Source organism: Mercenaria mercenaria, chromosome 19 (assembly GCF_021730395.1).
Source record: "Mercenaria mercenaria strain notata chromosome 19, MADL_Memer_1, whole genome shotgun sequence".
In the NCBI taxonomy this organism is placed as follows: domain Eukaryota; kingdom Metazoa; phylum Mollusca; class Bivalvia; order Venerida; family Veneridae; genus Mercenaria; species Mercenaria mercenaria.
The window spans coordinates 24,405,576-24,424,482 of record NC_069379.1 but is presented as its reverse complement, the minus strand read 5'-3'; the positions used below and the strand labels follow the sequence as shown (position 1 = coordinate 24,424,482).

The following is an 18,907-nucleotide window of genomic DNA, read 5'->3' as shown; positions in this document are numbered from 1 at the left end:
CTTTGATTTGACCTGGTGACCTAGTTTCTGACCCCAGATGACCAATATCGAACTCGTCCAAGATTTTATTGAGGGTAACATTCTGACCAAGTTTCATTAACATTGGGCCAAAACTGTGACCTCTAGAGTGTTAACAAGCTTTTCCTTTGATCTGACCTGGTGACCTAGTTTTTGACCCCAGATGACCCAATATCAAACTCGTCCAAGATTTTATTGAGGGTAACATTCTCACCAAGTTTCATTAAGATTGGGCTAAAGTTGTGACCTCTAGAGTGTTAACAAGCTTTTCCTTTGATTTGACCTGGTGACCTAGTTTTTGAGCCCAGATGACCCAATATCGAATTCGTCCAAGATTTTATTGAGGGTAACATTCTGACCAAGTTTCATTAAGATTGGGTCAAAATTGTGACCTCTAGTGTGTTAACAAGCTTTTCCTTTGATTTGACCTGGTGACCTAGTTTTTGACCCCAGATGACCCAATATCGAACTCGTCCAAGATTTTATTGAGGGTAACATTCTGACCAACTTTCATTAAGATTAGGTCAAAATTGTGACCTCTAGAGTGTTAACAGTCAAATTGTCGACGACGGACAAATGGATGGACGACGACGGACACAGGGCGATCACAAAAGCTCACCTTGAGCACTTCGTGCTCAGGTGAGCTAAAATGCACAACTAGGATTACTACTGATCAATTGTCTTAAGTTTCATTAAATTGTGTGAATGGGTTCAGGAAATTCGCACAAGATTGTATATGCAGACTGAAACAACCTAACATGCACCATGCACAACTATTGTTGTTACTGATCAATTGCGTGAAGTTTCATTAAATTGTGTCAAGGGGATGACTGTTTCTATGGACAGAAGGGGGTGGGGTGGGTGGAGAGGGAATTTAAAATTGGCCAGCAGTTTCAAACAAGAAATTATTTTTAATTTCCACTATATACATGTAAGGAAAAGAGACCACACACCCTGGTGGCCATTTCTTTTTTTTGATGAATCGGTATAATAAGAACAATCTTGGCAGAGGGTGACAAAAGGACCATTTGTGTGAAATTATTTCAAAATCGGACCATCGGTTTAAGAAGAGATGTCGTTTGAAGATTTTTCTATTTTCAGCTCTGGCAGCCCCGATGTGCAACCAAGCTTAACGGTTTGATCAACTTTGGTAGAAGACTATCAAAGGAACATCCAAGTCAAGTTTCATGAAAATCCATTCAGTTTTGGAGGAGATGTTGTTTAAACAATTGTTGACAACGGACACAGCGTGATCATAATAGCTCACCATGAACACTTTGTGCTCAGATGAGCTAAAAAAGTTCTGCCTGAAATGGTTTTCCTTCGTTAAATGCTGTTGGGCAGCATATACTGCAAGTAATATCTGCACTGTTTAAATGAAGGGTGAAGGAAATATTGAATACACAATAGGATGTGCACTGTATATGTTAGGGGTATACCAAATGATATGTGCTCCGAAAAGCTGTTAGTGCTAATTATTGCAACATGAAGAGACCAACCTCGGTCAACCTTTTCCCTAGTCTCAGTATTATTCATGCCAGGGTATGGAGTTTTCCCGTCAGAAAATATCTCCCACATGAGAATTCCAAAGCTCCAAACATCGCATGCAGTTGTGTACCTTCCTACAATATTAATATACAATCAATATATAAGAGAGAGCATGCAATTACCTACCTTGCTCCACACTCTCCCGAGCTATAGCATTAGTCCAGCCAGGATAGGGAGTTTGACCATTAGAAAATATCTCCCACATCAATATTCCAAAACTCCATACATCACATGCTGTTGTATACTTCCCTAAAATAGCAATATTCAACAGCTTTCATGCTATATGTCTAGCCAAATCTATTCTCAGGTTTTATGACTTTCTTAACACTATTATTTACATAAGACTGCAATAATATGGAAAAATACTGCAAAATACACTATACTGCAACTTGGTGAGACTTTAATGTTAGACCCTTCAGATCTGGTTTTATCATTTCCCAATTCAAATGACTTCAATAGAATTCCCCATCAAGCCCAATAGGAGAGTGCAGATCTACAGTTTGTAGGGTTGTAAGTTCACCGGCATTATGTCTGAAATCATTTGTCCTCCACCTCTGATTCATGTGAGGAAGTTGGTATTACTTGTGGATAACAGGTAGATACTGGTATAGAATGCACAAACATTGGTTAGGCTAACTTAAATACTGCTGAACAAGAGGGTCATTGACCCTAAAGCGCTCACCTGTGTACAAGGCTTCAAGTGTGTTTGTATGAGTACAGAGTTAGGTTTCTTCTATGTTAGCCTATATTATATACATGTCACACACACTTTTGAACCTAGGGCAATAATATAAACAATCATAGTAGACTTTACAAATCTGATATCGCATGCCAAATATCAAGGCTCTAGCTATTATTGCTTCAGAGAAGAAAAGTGACCACACCCCCCCCCCCCCCCCCCCATCTTAAAATTGGGCCAGCAGTTTCATACAAAAAAAGATTTTTAAAGTTTCATAGCGGCCATGTTTTTTTGACGAATCAGTACAATTTCAACAATCTTGGTAGAGGGTGACATAAGGACCATTTGTGTGAAATTATTTCAAAATCGAACCATCGGTTTAGGAGAAGATGTCGTTTGAAGTTTTTTCTATTTTTAGCTCTGGCAGCCCCTATGTGCAACCAAGCAGAACCATTTGATCAACTTTGGTAGAGGACCACCCAAGGAACATCATGGCCAAGTTTCATTAAAATCCATTCAGTGGTTTTGAAGGAGATGTCATTTAAACACAAATGTTGATGACGGACGACTGGACGCACACACGGACGCCGGACACAGCGTGATCACAATACCTCACCTTGAGCACTTTGTGCTCAGGTGAGCTAAAAATGTGTTACACCCAAAACTAAACCAAACAGGAGGACCATGATGGTCCTGAATCGCTCACCTGTCCCCACATGACCCAGTTTTGAACTGAGTATGACGTCGTTTTTTCTATTATTTGACCCAGTTTTGAATCTGACCTCGATATCATCAAGATAAAAATTCTGACCAATTTTCATGAAGATCCGTTGAAAAATATGGCCTCTAGAGAGATCACAAGGTTTTTCTATTATTTGACCTAATGACCTAGTTTTTGAAGGCACGTGACCCAGTTCTGAACTTGACCTAGATATCATCAAGGTGAACATTCTCACAAATTTTCATGACGATCTCATGAAAAGTATGGGCTCTAGAGAGGTCACAAGGTTTTTCTATTTTTATACCAGTTTCGAACTTGACCTAGATATCATCAAGGTGAACATTCAGACCAATTTTCATTAAGATCCATTGAAAAATATGGCCTCTAGAGAGGTCAAAAGGTTTTTCCATTTTTAGACCTACTGACCTAGTTTTTGAACGCAGTTGACTCAGTTTCGAACTTGACCTAGATATCATCAAGGTGAACATTCTGACCAATTTTCATGAAGATCCATTGAAAAATATGGCCTCTAGAGAGGTCAAAAGGTTTTTCTATTTTTAGACCTACTGACCTAGTTTTTCACCGCAGTTGACCCAGTTTTGAACTTGACCTAGATATCAACAAGATGAACATTCAGACCAACTTTCATACAGATCCCATGAAAATATGGCCTCTAGAGAGGTCACAAGGTTTTTCTATTATTTGACCTACTGACCTAGTTTTTGAAGGCACGTGACCCAGTTTAGAACTTGACCTAGATATCATCAGGATGAACATTCTGACCAATTTTCATGAAGATCCATTGAAAAGTATGGCCTCTAGAGAGATCACAAGGTTTTTCTATTTTTAGACCTACTGACCTAGTTTTGGACCACACGTGACCCAGTTTCAAACTTGACCTAGATATCATCAAGATGAACATTCTGACCAACTTTCATAAAGATCCCATGAAAAATGTGACCTCTAGAGTGGTCACAAGCAAAAGTTTACATACGGACGCATGGACGGACGACAGATGCCACGCGATCACAAAACCTCACCTTGACACTTTGTGACAGGTGAGCTAAAAACAACAAAGCCAATAGAATTCTGTAGTTTGGAACTGTGTCTGCACACATACATACCAAAGTTAAGAGCCTCTGGGGCTGTCCATTTGATGGGGATCTGCTTCATGCCATCTGAAACTGTATACTCCTCCTCCTCACGTGACATTCCAAAGTCGGAGATTTTTACAACATTGCTATCACCAACCAAGCAGTTCCTTGCAGCTAAATCCCTGAAAACATATAATGGTCATGCATTACCTAATTACAATATAGCTTATGAAGTCTACTCTCAAGATACCTTTTTATCATATAACTGTATATACTTAATAAGACAAGTTGGCTAAAAATGAGATGATACAAATCTAGGTTTATCTTGTAAAGGAAAGATCTCTATTGCTGGCTATCTTGAATTTGTTGCTTAGCAGTAGTCGGGCTGACTCTACAGAATTTTAACCACATGTCAGATACATATAGATCATTCCACATGGGATAACCCACACATATAATGTCATATCTGTACGTATCCTTTATCAGATGGATAAATATCCACATACTAGACACACACAATGTGCTCCTTCATTTGTCCATACATATCCAAACATCCTATATCAAAGGGATAGGACATTGCCAAGTTTTACACATGCAAACATCCTTTATCAGCTGGATAGGACATTGCCAAGCTTTACACATGCAAACATCCTTTATCAGACGGATAGAATATTGCACAAGCTTTACACATGCAAACATCCTTTATCAGCGGGATAGGACATTGCCAAGCTTTACACATGCAAACATCCTTTATCAGAGGGATAGGACATTGCCAAGCTTTACACATGCAAACATCCTTTATCAGAGGGATAGGACATTGCCAAGCTTTACACATGCAAACATCCTTTATCAGAGGGATAGGACATTGCCAAGCTTTACACATGCAAACATCCTTTATCAGAGGGATAGAATATTGCACAAGCTTTACACATGCAAACATCCTTTATCAGAGGGATAGAATATTGCACAAGCTTTACACATGCAAACATCCTTTATCAGAGGGATAGGACATTGCCAAGCTTTACACATGCAAACATCCTTTATCAGAGGGATAGGACATTGCCAAGCTTTACACATGCAAACATCCTTTATCAGAGGGATAGAATATTGCACAAGCTTTACACATGCAAACATCCTTTATCAGAGGGATAGGACATTGCCAAGCTTTACACATGCAAACATCCTTTATCAGAGGGACAGGACATTGCCAAGCTTTACACATGCAAACATCCTTTATCAGAGGGATAGAATATTGCACAAGCTTTACACATGCAAACATCCTTTATCAGACGGATAGAACATTGCCAAGCTTTACACATGCAAACATCCTTTATCGCGGATAGGACATTGCCAGCTTTACACATGCAAACATCCTTTATCAGAGGGATAGAATATTGCACAAGCTTTACACATGCAAACATCCTTTATCAGAGGGATAGGACATTGCCAAGCTTTACACATGCAAACATCCTTTATCAGAGGGACAGGACATTGCCAAGCTTTACACATGCAAACATCCTTTATCAGAGGGATAGGACATTGCCAAGCTTTACACATGCAAACATCCTTTATCAGAGGGATAGAATATTGCACAAGCTTTACACATGCAAACATCCTTTATCAGAGGGATAGGACATTGCCAAGCTTTACACATGCAAACATCCTTTATCAGATGGATAGAATATTGCACAAGCTTACACATGCAAACATCCTTTATCAGAGGGATAGAACATAGCCAAGCTTTACACATGCAAACATCCTTTATCAGAGGGATAGGACATTGCCAAGCTTTACACATGCAAACATCCTTTATCAGAGGGATTGGACATTGCCAAGCTTTACACATGCAAACATCCTTTATCAGAGGGATAGGACATTGCCAAGCTTTACACATGCAAACATCCTTTATCAGAGGGATAGGACATTGCCAAGCTTTACACATGCAAACATCCTTTATCAGAGGGATAGAATATTGCACAAGCTTTACACATGCAAACATCCTTTATCAGAGGGATAGGACATTGCCAAGCTTTACACATGCAAACATCCTTTATCAGAGGGATAGAATATTGCACAAGCTTTACACATGCAAACATCCTTTATCAGAGGGATAGGACATTGCCAAGCTTTACACATGCAAACATCCTTTATCAGAGGGATAGAATATTGCACAAGCTTTACACATGCAAACATCCTTTATCAGAGGGATAGGACATTGCCAAGCTTTACACATGCAAACATCCTTTATCAGAGGGATAGAATATTGCACAAGCTTTACACATGCAAACATCCTTTATCAGAGGGATAGGACATTGCCAAGCTTAACACATGCAAACATCCTTTATCAGAGGGATAGAATATTGCACAAGCTTTACACATGCAGACATCCTTTATTAGAGGGATAGGACATTCCACAAGCTGAAAACACACAAAACAATTCTCACATATGCAAACATCCTTAGGTTAGAACATTCCACATGCTTTACTTATACAAACATCTTTTATCAAAGGGATAGCATATTCCACAAGCTGAACCCACACACAACTGTTCTTCTATAGGTTAACATCCTTTATCAGAGGGTTAGGACATTCAACAACTTGAACACAGACAAGTTCTTACATATGTAAATATCTTTTACCAAAGGGATAGCATATTCCACAACCTGAACCACAAACGACTATTCTAACATATAAAAATTCTTTTATCAGAGGAATAGGACATTTCACAAGGCGTGTGTGTATGTGTATTCAACACACATTCTGACATTGTGCAAAGTGTCAACAGTCTGAATAGCGGTAATTAGCCAGTGAGGTTCAAAAAAAAAAAAAAAAAATCAGGCCTCTTGAATTTTGCTTTCAGGTTAGATCTGAGGGAAGTTTCATGCTCCAAAGCAACTATTTCGCTCAAGTCGCCCCCTAGCGAGACCCCTGAAACCATTTTACATTCTGAATCAAGGCATTTTTTGGTTTGTGTAAAGCCAAACCAGTACAATTTATGTAATACTGTGACTTCCCAGCTTACTAATGGTGGATGAAGGGCTCTGTTCCCCCTCAGTGTATATTGCAAGCAAAGATAAGCTCACAGGTAAAACCACTGACCTTCTGTAAGCTAAATGGACAGGTCTCTCACATGGTTTACATGTGTATACATTCTTTCCATATCTCTGTTCAATCACATAAATGCTTACCTGTGTATACATCCTTTATCAGAGAGATAGGCCATTCCACATGCTGCATCCACACACATTTGTGCCGCTTTTAATCTTGATTGTTTCTTTCCTTCTTTCCGTAAGAAAGATAACAAGGCCCCTCCTAGAAATGACGACACATCCTGATGTTACAGAATTTCACTGCACTGTCATAGACATCATTACAATAAACTTTACTGTCTACAAAGCAAGAGAGTCATGATGGCCCTAGATAGACACCTGAGATTCATAACAAAGTAAAACAACACATTTGACAACTAGACCCAATCATTAGCTGCTATGTATTTTTATATTAAGAATGGTTTTTGCAAGATCATTTAAAATTTTTTAAGATTTCCATCAATACATACAGAGAAAAAGAGCCCCAGCCTTAGCAGCTACTATCACAACTATCTTCAAGTGCTGTGTGGCAGCTGTAATATGTCTTCCCATATTTGGACTCAGTGTTGTTATATTTTCTGGTTTTTTTGTATCATGGGTTCCACTATTACAATTTCACTGTTATAATAGAATTCTGCTTAAGCAAGTGCTAGTGGGCATGAGTGTGTTGCACATTTCACTACCTCTAATGAACAGACAATCAAATCAAGCATTTTTTTTAAACAAAAGATTACTGTTGATAAAACATTTTCTCATGTTGAAAAGAGCTAAAGCAGTAAATACTGAAAAATCACAGTCATAAAGTAAGAAGAAAAGAATTTGAATAAAAGGCAGTTTAACAACTCATAAATCTTTGCTGAAATTACACGACACATATTTCATGTTTATATCTTTCCTGAACATACCTGACATATATTCCATGATTACACTTTTCTTAGACATACCTGACACATATTCCATCTTTCCTGAACATACCTAACACATTTTCCATCTTTGCTGAACATACCTGTCACATATTTGCTGATTATATCTTTCCTGAGCATACCCGACAAATATTCCATGTTTATATCTTTCCTGAACATACCTGACACATACTCCATGTTTACATCTTTCCTGAACATACCTGACACATACTCCATTTTTCTATCTTTCCTGAACATACCTGACATATATTCCATGTTTACATCTTTCCTGAACATACCCTATATGTTATGTTTATATCTTTGCTGAACATATCTGACACATACTCCATGTTTATATCTTTCCTGAACATACCTGACACATATTTCATGTTTATATCTTTCCTTGACATACCTGACATATATTTCATGTTTATATCTTTGCTGAACATACCTGACACATACTCCTCGTTTATATCTTTCCTGAACATACCTGACATATATTCCATGTTTACATCTTTCCTGAACATACCTGACACATACTCCATTTTTCTATCTTTCCTTGACATACCTAACATATATTTCATGTTTATATCTTTGCTGAACATACCTGACACATACTCCATGTTTATATCTTTCCTGAACATACCTGACACATATTTCATGTTAATATCTTTCCTTGACATACCTGACATATATTCCATGTTTACATCTTTCCTGAACATACCTGACACATACTCCATTTTTCTATCTTTCCTGAACATACCTGACATATATTCCATGTTTACATCTTTCCTGAACATACCTGACACATATTTCATGTTTATATCTTTCCTGAACATACCTTATATTTTATGTTTATATCTCTGCTGAACATACCCGGTATATATTCCATGTTTATATCTTTCCTGAACATACCTGACACATACTCCATGTTTATATCTTTCCTGAACATACCTGACACATATTTCATGTTTATATCTTTCCTGAACATACCTGACACATATTCCATGTTTACATCTTTCTTGAACATACCTGACACATACTACATGTTTATTTCTTTCCTGAACATACCTGACACATATTCCATGTTTACATCTTTTCTGAACATACCTGACATGTATGCCATGTTTAAATCTTTCCTGAACATACCTGACACATACTACATGTTTACATCTTTCTTGAATATACCTGACACATACTACATTTTTATATCTTTCCTGAACATACCTGACACATATTCCATGTTTACATCTTTCCTGAACATACTCCATGTTTATATCTTTCCTAAACATACCTGACACATATTCCGTGTTTATATCTCTCCTGAACATACCTGACACATATTTCATGTTTATATCTTTCCTGAACATACCTGACATATATTCCATGTTTACATCTTTCCTGAACATACCTGACACATATTCCATGATTATTTCTTTACTGAACATACCTGACACATATTCCATGATGGTATCTTTCCTGAACATACCTGACACATATTCCATGTTTATATTTTTACTGAACATACCTGACACATATTCCATGATGATATCTTTACTGAACATACCTGACACATATTCCATGTTTATATCTTTACTGAACATACCTGACACATATTCCATGATGAAATCTTTACTGAACATACCTGACATATTCCATGTTTATATCTTTACTGAACATACCTGACACATATTCCATGATGATATCTTTACTGAACATACCTGACACATATTCCATGATTATCATTACAGGTTGCCTTTGAGCAGCTATACCAATAAATTTGACAATATTTGGATGATCGTACTGTTTCAGTATACGACCTTCCATCAGGAACTTCTTCCGCTGTTCCTCTGACAATGTATCCTTACAAGTCTTTACAGCTACAACCTCATTTGTTCGTTTGTACACACCCTTAAATACCTCACCAAAGTTCCCCTGAAATTAAAGTCATATATCTTCAAATACCTTGTCACAACTACACAGTTAGTAATAAATAAGACAAACTACACATTTAGTAACAAATATGACAGGATGAAAAAACAACAAAATCAACCTTAATTCCATGTACAAGAGGACGTTAGTGGCCTCAAGTTGCCCACCTGACCCTGACTATTTGACATTGTATAAAGACACAAAACAAGTAAAGTGCCTCTATTTGACAATGCTAAGGAAGGACCTTACAAGGACAATACAGACCAAGTTTCATCAAAAAGTCATTTAAAGATATTTCTCTTTTCAGCTCTATTGTCCCCTTAAAAGGTCCTTTTGGGGCTACAGACCAACTTCGATGAAGATCCATCATGCTGTTCATCAGAGCAATTTGTTTAAAGGTTTTTCTGTTTTAGCTTTAGCATCAACTAGAAGGGGTCATGCAGAACCATTTGTAAAAATTTGAAACTGAAAGAGGACATTGCCAGGATCCTACAGACCAAGTTTTGTGCAATTCTGACCAGTAGTTTCAATGGAGTAGATGTTTATATAAACAGGTCAATGGAAGCCAGATGATGGACTTCAGACCATAGCTCACCCTCTGGTTCAAGGTGAGCTAAAAGAGGGGCATAATTCTGGAAATATTGGTGCCAAGAGATATGGCCCTTATGCCAAACGATGTGGGAAATGACGTGAAAGAACTTGTTTTAAGCCTGAATCTATTTCATTCAGTAAAGGAGCAAAGTATATCAAATTTAACCTGAAAGTCTCAGTAAAAGTGGGCATGATCCATGAAATATTTCGTGTGATTTATGGCCCTTGTATCATATGATGTGGGTAATAATGAGGAATAATTATCTAAAGTTTGAAGCAAATCAAGTAACTAAAGCTATTACTAAAGGCAATTTGATAGAGGGAAGCAAAATGTTATGATCATAAGCATAAACTTTGACCTTTCAGAGTGACCTTGACCTTGACCCTAGTGACTTAGTTGTGCTCTCTGCATGTCATTTTGATGAGATTTACAATTGATTCTAGTTCTATGAAAATCCCTCCAGTTGTTAAGACAAAAAGAAGCTGACATAAAATTAAGCTATTTAATCTTTGACCTCTAAGTGTGACCTTGGCTTTGGACCAAATGACCTTTGTTGTGCGATCTGCTAGTTGTCTGCATGAGGTTAAGGAGTAATGCTAATTTTATAAATTTTTTCTTTTTGTTTAGAAATGACTGGACATGAATTTAAGCTATTTCACCTTTGACCTGTAAGTGTAACCTTGATCTTTGACTATACGACTGTGTCATGTGCTCTGCATGTTGTCCCAATGAGGTTTACAACTGATGCTAGCTTTATGAAAATGTTTCATCTGAGACTGTCCATTAATACTGAATAGCCACTTGAAAATAGTTAACAACTTAAAATTTAGTTTTAAACATGCTATTCAGATGTAAGTGACAAATAAAGTTTCATTATCAAACTCAGCTGAGACTGAAAATGTTTTGTGAACATGGGGCCAGGACACCATTTCTGTTTACAAACATAAATTTGCTACACTAATGTCAAGGCCATTATTGATACTAAGGTGGTAATGCATCAAGCAATATGTTACCAGGAGAATTTCAGCACTCATTACTCATGCCATAAATACGTTTAAATATACTGGACATATCTACATTATGATTTACACAATCTGTGATTGTTCTTTTTATCAATATCAATAAAATAAATTTGCATACTATAATATTTTTCAATATGTGTCTGTCCTAAAATGTATGAAGAGTCAATCACACTATTATAAAATGTGTAAATAGTGATGGTATGCAAGTTGCTGTTTTAGTGGTTACTGATATCTCATTTTTGATTGGATATGACTTGGAAAAAAGATGTATATAATCATTTGTTTGTTTCTTAATGTTTGTATTGTTGGGTTTGACATTGCACCAACACAGCTTTGATGGTGGAGAAGACCCCAGGTGCCCCTTCGTGCATTATTTCGTCATAAGCAGGCACCTGGGTAGAACCACCGACCTTCCGTAAGCCAGCTGCATGGCTACCTCACATGAAGAATTCAATGCCCTGAGTGAGGCTCAAACCCACATCGGTAAGGGACAAGTGATTCGAAGTCAGGGACCTTAACCACACGGCCACGGCGGCCCCATGTTTCTTAATGTGTTACCTTCTTTGAATAAAAGTATTATTATAAACAAACAATTATTATATACAAACAATATAAATATAAATACTAACATTTCCAATTTTTGTTTCAAGTGCAATATCATCGTTGTTAAGCTCCCATGATTCGCGGAGAATTGGTTTTGACAATATAGTCCCTGATTTGTTTGTCACAGGTTGGCCACTCTGATACTGATGGTTTACTAATTCTGGAATTGTTGGGTAAGTATTACCCTCAAACCTCCAACCACCCTGAAATACATAAAAAAATTGTTGTAAAAGCAGATTGACATTACCTTACCTAACTAACCTGTATGATATATTTTTCTGTTACAGCTTCTTTTTGTTGTGGGCCTACTTTGCAAATGCGTAGCTCTGTTTTTTTAGTGCTCTGTGCTTACAAGAAATCTACCCTTACCTATTATCTTTTGAAAAGTAAGTTGCTCCTACCCCATTACAAAAATCTTTTCCACATTCATTCGAATTTTTCAATGTGGAAATATTTTCAACTTTTTCTTCCTCCTTTCCCATTGTGGAAATCTTTTCTACATTTTATTCCCCCTTTCCAATGTGGAAATCTTTTCTACATCTTATTCCCGCTTTTCAATGTGGAAATCTTTTCTATATCTTTTCCCCCTTTTCAATGTGGAAATCTTTTCTACATCCTATTCCCCCTTTTCAATGTGGAAATCTTTTCTACATCTTATTCCCCCTTTTCAATGTGGAAATCTTTTTCTACATCTTATTCCCCCTTTCCCATTGTAGAAATCTTTTCTACATTTTATTTCCCCTTTTCAAAGTGGAAATCTTTTCTACATCTTATTCCCTCTTTTCAATGTGGAAATCTTTTCTACATTTTATTCCCCCTTTCCCACTGTGAAAATCTTTTCTTCATTTTATTCCCCATTTCCAGTGTGGAAATCTTTTTCTACATATTATTCCCCCTTTTCAATCAATGTGGAAATCTTTTCTACATTTAATTCCTCCTTTCCAATGTGGAAATTACATCTTATTCCCCCTTTCCAATGTGGAAATCTTTTCTACACCTTATTCCCCCTTTTTAATGTTTTGACGTCGTTGTTATGACGTCATGTTCCACATGACGTCATCAACGTTATTGCTTGTAAACATTATACCCCTGATGAAGGCATTGAAAGCCGAAACTAGTTGGAAACAAGAGGACCATGATGGTCCTGAATCGCTCACCTCTTCCCACATGATCCAGTTTTGAGTATGATGTCGTATTTTCTATTATTTGACATAGTGACCTAGTTTTTGAGCTCATGTGACCCAGTTTTGAACTTGACCTAGATATTATCAAGATAAAAATTCTGACCAATTTTCATGAAGATCCATTGAAAAATATGGTCTCTAGAGAGGTCACAAGGTTTTTCTATTATTTGACCTATTGACCTAGTTTTTTGAGGCACGTGACCCAGTTTCAAACTTAACCTAGATATCATCAAGGTGAACATTCTGACCAATTTTCGTGAAGATCCATTCAAGGGTATGGCCTCTAGAGAGGTCACAAGGTTTTTCTATTTCAAGACCTACTGACCTAGCTTTTGATCGCAGTTGACCCAGTTTCAAACTTGACCTAGATATCATCAAGATAAACATTCAGACCAATTTTCATATAGATGCCATGAAAAATATGGCCTCTAGAGAGGTCACAAGGTTTTTTTCATTATTTGACCTACTGACCTACTTTTTGATGGCACGTGACCCACTTTCGAACTTGACCTAGATATAATCAAGGTGACAGTTCTGACCAATTTTCATGGAGATCCATTCACAAGTATGGCCTCTAGAGAGGTCACAAGGTTTTTCTTTTTTAGACCTACTGACCTAGTTTTTGACCGCACATGACCCAGTTTAGAACTTGACCTAGATATCATCAAGATGAACATTCAGACCAACTTTCATGAAGATCCATTGAAAAATATGGCCTTTAGAGAGGTCACAAGGTTTTTCTATTTTTAGACCTACTGCCCTAGTTTTTGATGGCACGTGACCCACTTTCGAACCTGACTTAGATATCATCAAGATGAACATTCAGACCAACTTTCATACAGATCCCATGGAAAATATGGCCTCTAGAGAGGTCACAAGGTTTTTCTATTATTTGACCTACTGACCTAGTTTTTGATGGTACGTGACCCACTTTCAAACTTGACCTAGATATCATCAAGGTGAACATTCTGACCACTGTTCATGAAGATTTCATGAAATATATGGCCTCTAGACAGGTCACAAGGTTTTTCTATTTTTAGACCTACTGACCTAATTTTTGACCGCATGTGACCCAGTTTCGAACTTGACCTAGATATCATCAAGATAAACATTCAGACCAACTTTCATACAGATTCCATGAAAAATGTGGCCTTTAGAGAGGTCACAAGGTTTTTCTATTATTTGACCTACTGACCTAGTTTTTGATGGCACGTGACCCAGTTTCGAACTTGACCTAGATATCAACAAGATGAACGTTCTGACCAATTTTCATGAAGATCTTGTGAAATATATGGCCTCTAGAGAGGTCACAACGTTTTTCTATTTTTAGACCTACTGACGTAGTTTTTGATGGCACCTGACCCAGTTTCGAACTTGACCTAGATATCATCATGGTGAATATTCTGACCAATTTTCATGAAGATCTTGTGAAATATATGGCCTCTAGAGAGGTCACAAGGTTTTTCTATTTTTAGACCTACTGACCTAGTTTTTGAAGGCACGTGACCCAGTTTCGAACTTGACCTAGATATGATCAAGATGAACATTCTGACCAACTATCATAAAGATCCCATGAAAAATGTGACCTCCAGAGTGGTCACAAGCAAAAGTTTACGGACGCACGGACGCACGCACGCACGGACGACGGACGACGGACACCGCACGATCACAAAAGCTCACCTTGTCACTTTGTGACAGGTGAGCTAATAAATTAACAAGAGGACCATGATGGTCCTGAATCGCTCACCTCTTCCCACATGACCCAGTTTTGAGTATGATGTCGTTTTTTCTATTATTTGACACAGTGACCTAGTTTTTGAGCTCATGTGACCCAGTTTTGAACTTGACTTAGATATTATCAAGATAAAAATTCTGACCAATTTTCATGAAGATCCATTGAAAAATATGGTCTCTAGAGAGGTCACAAGGTTTTTCTATTATTTGACCTATTGACCTAGTTTTCGAAGATATGTGATCCTGCTTTGAACTTTACCTAGATATCATCAAGGTGAACATTCTCACTAAATTTCATGAAGATCTCATGAAAAATATGGCCTCTAGAGAGGTCACAAGGTTTTTCTATTTTTATACCTACTGGCCTAGTTTTTGAACGCACGTGACCCAGTTTCGAAAATGACCTAGATATCATCAAGGTAAACATTCAGATCAATTTTCGTGAAGATCCATTGAAAATATGGCCTTTAGAGAGGTAACAAGGTTTTTCTATAATTTTAAACCTACTGACCTAGTTTGTGACCGCAGTTGACCCAGTTTCAAACTTGACCTAGATATCATCAAGATGAACATTCAGACCAATTTTCATACAGATCCCATGAAAAGTATGGCCTCTAGAGATGTCAAAAGGTTTTTTTTATTATTTGACCTACTGACCTAGTTTTTAAAGGCACATGACCCAGTTTCAAACTTGACCTAGATATCATCAAGGTGAACATTCTGACCAATTTTTATGGAGATCCATTCACACGTATGGCCTCTAGAGAGGTCACAAGGTTTTTCTATTTTTAGACCTACTGACCTAGTTTTTGATCGCACATGACCCTGTTTCGAACCTGACCTAGATATCATCAAGATGAATATTCAGACCAATTTTCATACAGATCCCATGAAAAATATGGCCTTTAGAGAGGCCACAAGGTTTTTCTATTATTTGACCTACTGACCTAGTTTTCGTCGGCACGTGACCCACTTTCGAACTTGACCTAGATATCATCAAGATGAACTTTCAGACCAACTTTCATACAGATCCCATGAAAAATATGGTCTCTAGAGAGGTCACAAGGTTTTTCTATTATTTGACCTATTGACCTAGTTTTTGATGGCACGTGACCCACTTTCGAACTTGACCTAGATATCATCAAGGTGAACATTCTGACCAATTTTTATGAAGATCTCATGAAATATATGGCCTCTAGAGTGGTCACAAGGTTTTTCTATTTTTAGACCTACTGACCTAGTTTTTGACCGCACGTGACCCAGTTTCGAACTTGACCTAGATATCATAAAGATGAACATTTAGACCAACTTTCATACAGATCCCATGAAAAATATGGCCTTTAGAGAGGTCACAAGGTTTTTCTATTATATGACCTACTGACCTAGTTTTTGATGACACGTGACCCAGTTTCGAACTTGACCTAGATATCATCAAGATGAACATTCAGACTAACTTTCATACAGATCTCATGAAAAATATGGCCTTTAAAGAGGTCACAAGGTTTTTCTATTATTTGACCTACTGACCTAGTTTTTGATGGCACGTGACCCAGTTTCGAACTTGACCTAGATATGATCAAGGTGAACGTTCTGACCAATTTTCATGAAGATCTTGTAAAATATATAGCCTCTAGAGAGGTCACAATTTTTTCTATTTTTAGACCTACTGACCTAGTTTTTGAAGGCACGTGACCCAGTTTCAAACTTGACCTAGATATCATCAAGGTGAACATTCTGACCAATTTTCATGAAGATCTTGTGAAATATATGGCCTCTAGAGAGGTCACAAGGTTTTTCTATTTTTAGACCTACTGACCTAGTTTTTGACGGCACGTAACCCAGTTTCGAACTTGACCTAGATATCATCAAGATCAACATTCTGACCAATTTTCATAAAGACCCCACAAAAAATGTGACCTCTAGAGTGGTCACAAGCAAAAGTTTACGGACGGACGGACTAACGCACGGACGGACGGACGACGGACGACGGACGCTGCGCGATCACAAAAGCTCACCTTGTCACTATGTGACAGGTGAGCTAAAAACCAGTTTGAAGCTGTTCTTCCATTTTCAATTGTATTATACCCTTTTTAATGTGGAATCTTTCCTACATCTTATTCCCCCTTTCCCATTGTGGAAATCTTTTCTACATCTTTTCCCCCTTTCCAATGTGGAAATCTTTTCTACATTTTATACCCCCTTTCCAATCTGGAAATCTTTTCTACATCTTATTCCCCTTTCCAATGTGGAAATTTTTTTCTACATTTTTCCCCCTTTCCAATGTGGAAATCTTTTCTACATTTCATTCCCCTTTTCCAATGGGGAAATCCTTTCTACATCTATTCCCCTTTCCAATGTGGAAATCTTTTCTACATCTTATTCCCCCTTTTCAATGTGGAAATCTTTTCTATATTTTATTCCCCCTTTCTTGTTGTGGAAATCTTTTCCGCACATTTCATTCCCCTATTTAAACAAGAGTACTGTGGTGTCCCTAGACCACTAACCAGTGTTTCACAGCTCAAAAGAGGTATAAACACATGCTTTTAACAAATAATTAAATAATGTGAACAATCTAGAAAGATTTTGTGTCAAATACTTTCTGTTGTTAAAAGTTACATCAATACATAGTGATTAAAGGCCCTTTCCCCTGTCAGCTCTGACGAACTGTAACAGGCAAAATAATTTTGGTAGAATTAAAACTGAAAATTTTCTGCTCAAGGTACATGTGAAAGCAGGTTTGAAAATGTTCATATACTTTAGCCATAGGCCTATAAGAAAGTCTAGCCCCTACCACTGGGGCCATAGTCTAACAAACAAAGATGACTTGAGAATTTTAATTTTATGTTGAAATGTCTGTGTTGAAAAGTCTGAGAGAAACGAGTGTTACACCCCAGAATGATATGCTGAAAAGTCTATGTTGAAAAGTCTGAGAGAAATGAGTGTTACATCCTATAACGATCTGTTGAAAAGTCTGAGAGAAACGAGTGTTACATCCTAGAATGATATGCTGAAAAGTCTGTGTTGAAAAGTCTGAGAGAAACGAGAGTTACATCCTAGAACGATATGTTGAAATGTCTGTGTTTGAAAAGTCTGAGAGAAACGAGTGTTACATCCTAAAACTTTGGGATAATGCTGAAAAGTCTAATTTTGTTGTAAATGTCTGGAAAGAGAAAATGAGTGTTACATCCTAAGAATCGAATATGTTGAAAAGTCTGAGAGAAACGAGGTTACATCCTAGAACGATATGTTGAAATGTCTGTGTTGAAAGTCTGAGAAAAAACGCGTGTTACATCCTAGAACCATATGTTGAAAAGTCTTTTTGGTTGAAAAAGGGTCTTAAAGGGGACGAAGAAACGAGTGTTACATCCTAGAACGATATGTTGAAATGTCTGTATTTAAAAGTCTGAGAGAAATGAGTGTTACATCCTAGAATGATATGCTGAAAAGTCTATGTTGAAAAGTCTGAGAGAAACGAGTGTTACATCCTAGAACGATATGTTGAAATGTCTGTGTTGAAAAGTCTGAGAAAAACGTGTGTTACATCCTAGAATGATATGCTGAAAAGTCTATGTTGAAAAGTCTGGGAGAAACGAGTGTTACATCCTAGAACGATATGTTGAAAAGTCTGAGAGAAACGAGTGTTACATCCTAGAACGATATGTTGAAATGTCTGTGTTGAAAAGTCTGAGAGAAACGAGTGTTACATCCTAGAATGATATGCTGAAAAGTCTATGTTGAAAAGTCTGAGAGAAACGAGTGTTACATCCTAGAACGGTATGTTGAAAAGTC

General features: G+C 37.3%; 1 protein-coding gene across 6 annotated transcripts in view; it reads right to left on the bottom strand.

The window, feature by feature from the left end:
* The window catches only part of LOC123543036 (tyrosine-protein kinase Fer-like), a 261,407-nt gene that overhangs the window by 24,323 nt on the left and 218,177 nt on the right, over positions 1 to 18,907 (bottom strand). For 5 of the 6 annotated variants that reach the window (XR_008368679.1, XM_053531772.1, XM_053531774.1 and 2 more), the window contains 5 exons: positions 12,227 to 12,403; positions 9,773 to 9,986; positions 7,249 to 7,372; positions 4,091 to 4,242; positions 1,693 to 1,815 (listed from right to left, as the gene is read on the bottom strand). Coding sequence is in view for 5 of the 6 variants with exons in the window: in XM_053531772.1 (XP_053387747.1) it covers positions 1,693 to 1,815; positions 4,091 to 4,242; positions 7,249 to 7,372; positions 9,773 to 9,986; positions 12,227 to 12,403 (790 nt within the window). In the remaining variant the exon portion in view is untranslated. Of the gene's footprint in view, positions 1 to 1,517; positions 1,641 to 1,692; positions 1,816 to 4,090; positions 4,243 to 7,248; positions 7,373 to 9,772; positions 9,987 to 12,226; positions 12,404 to 18,907 lie in introns of all 6 variants that reach the window. The other variant, XM_053531773.1, reaches the window with a different exon arrangement.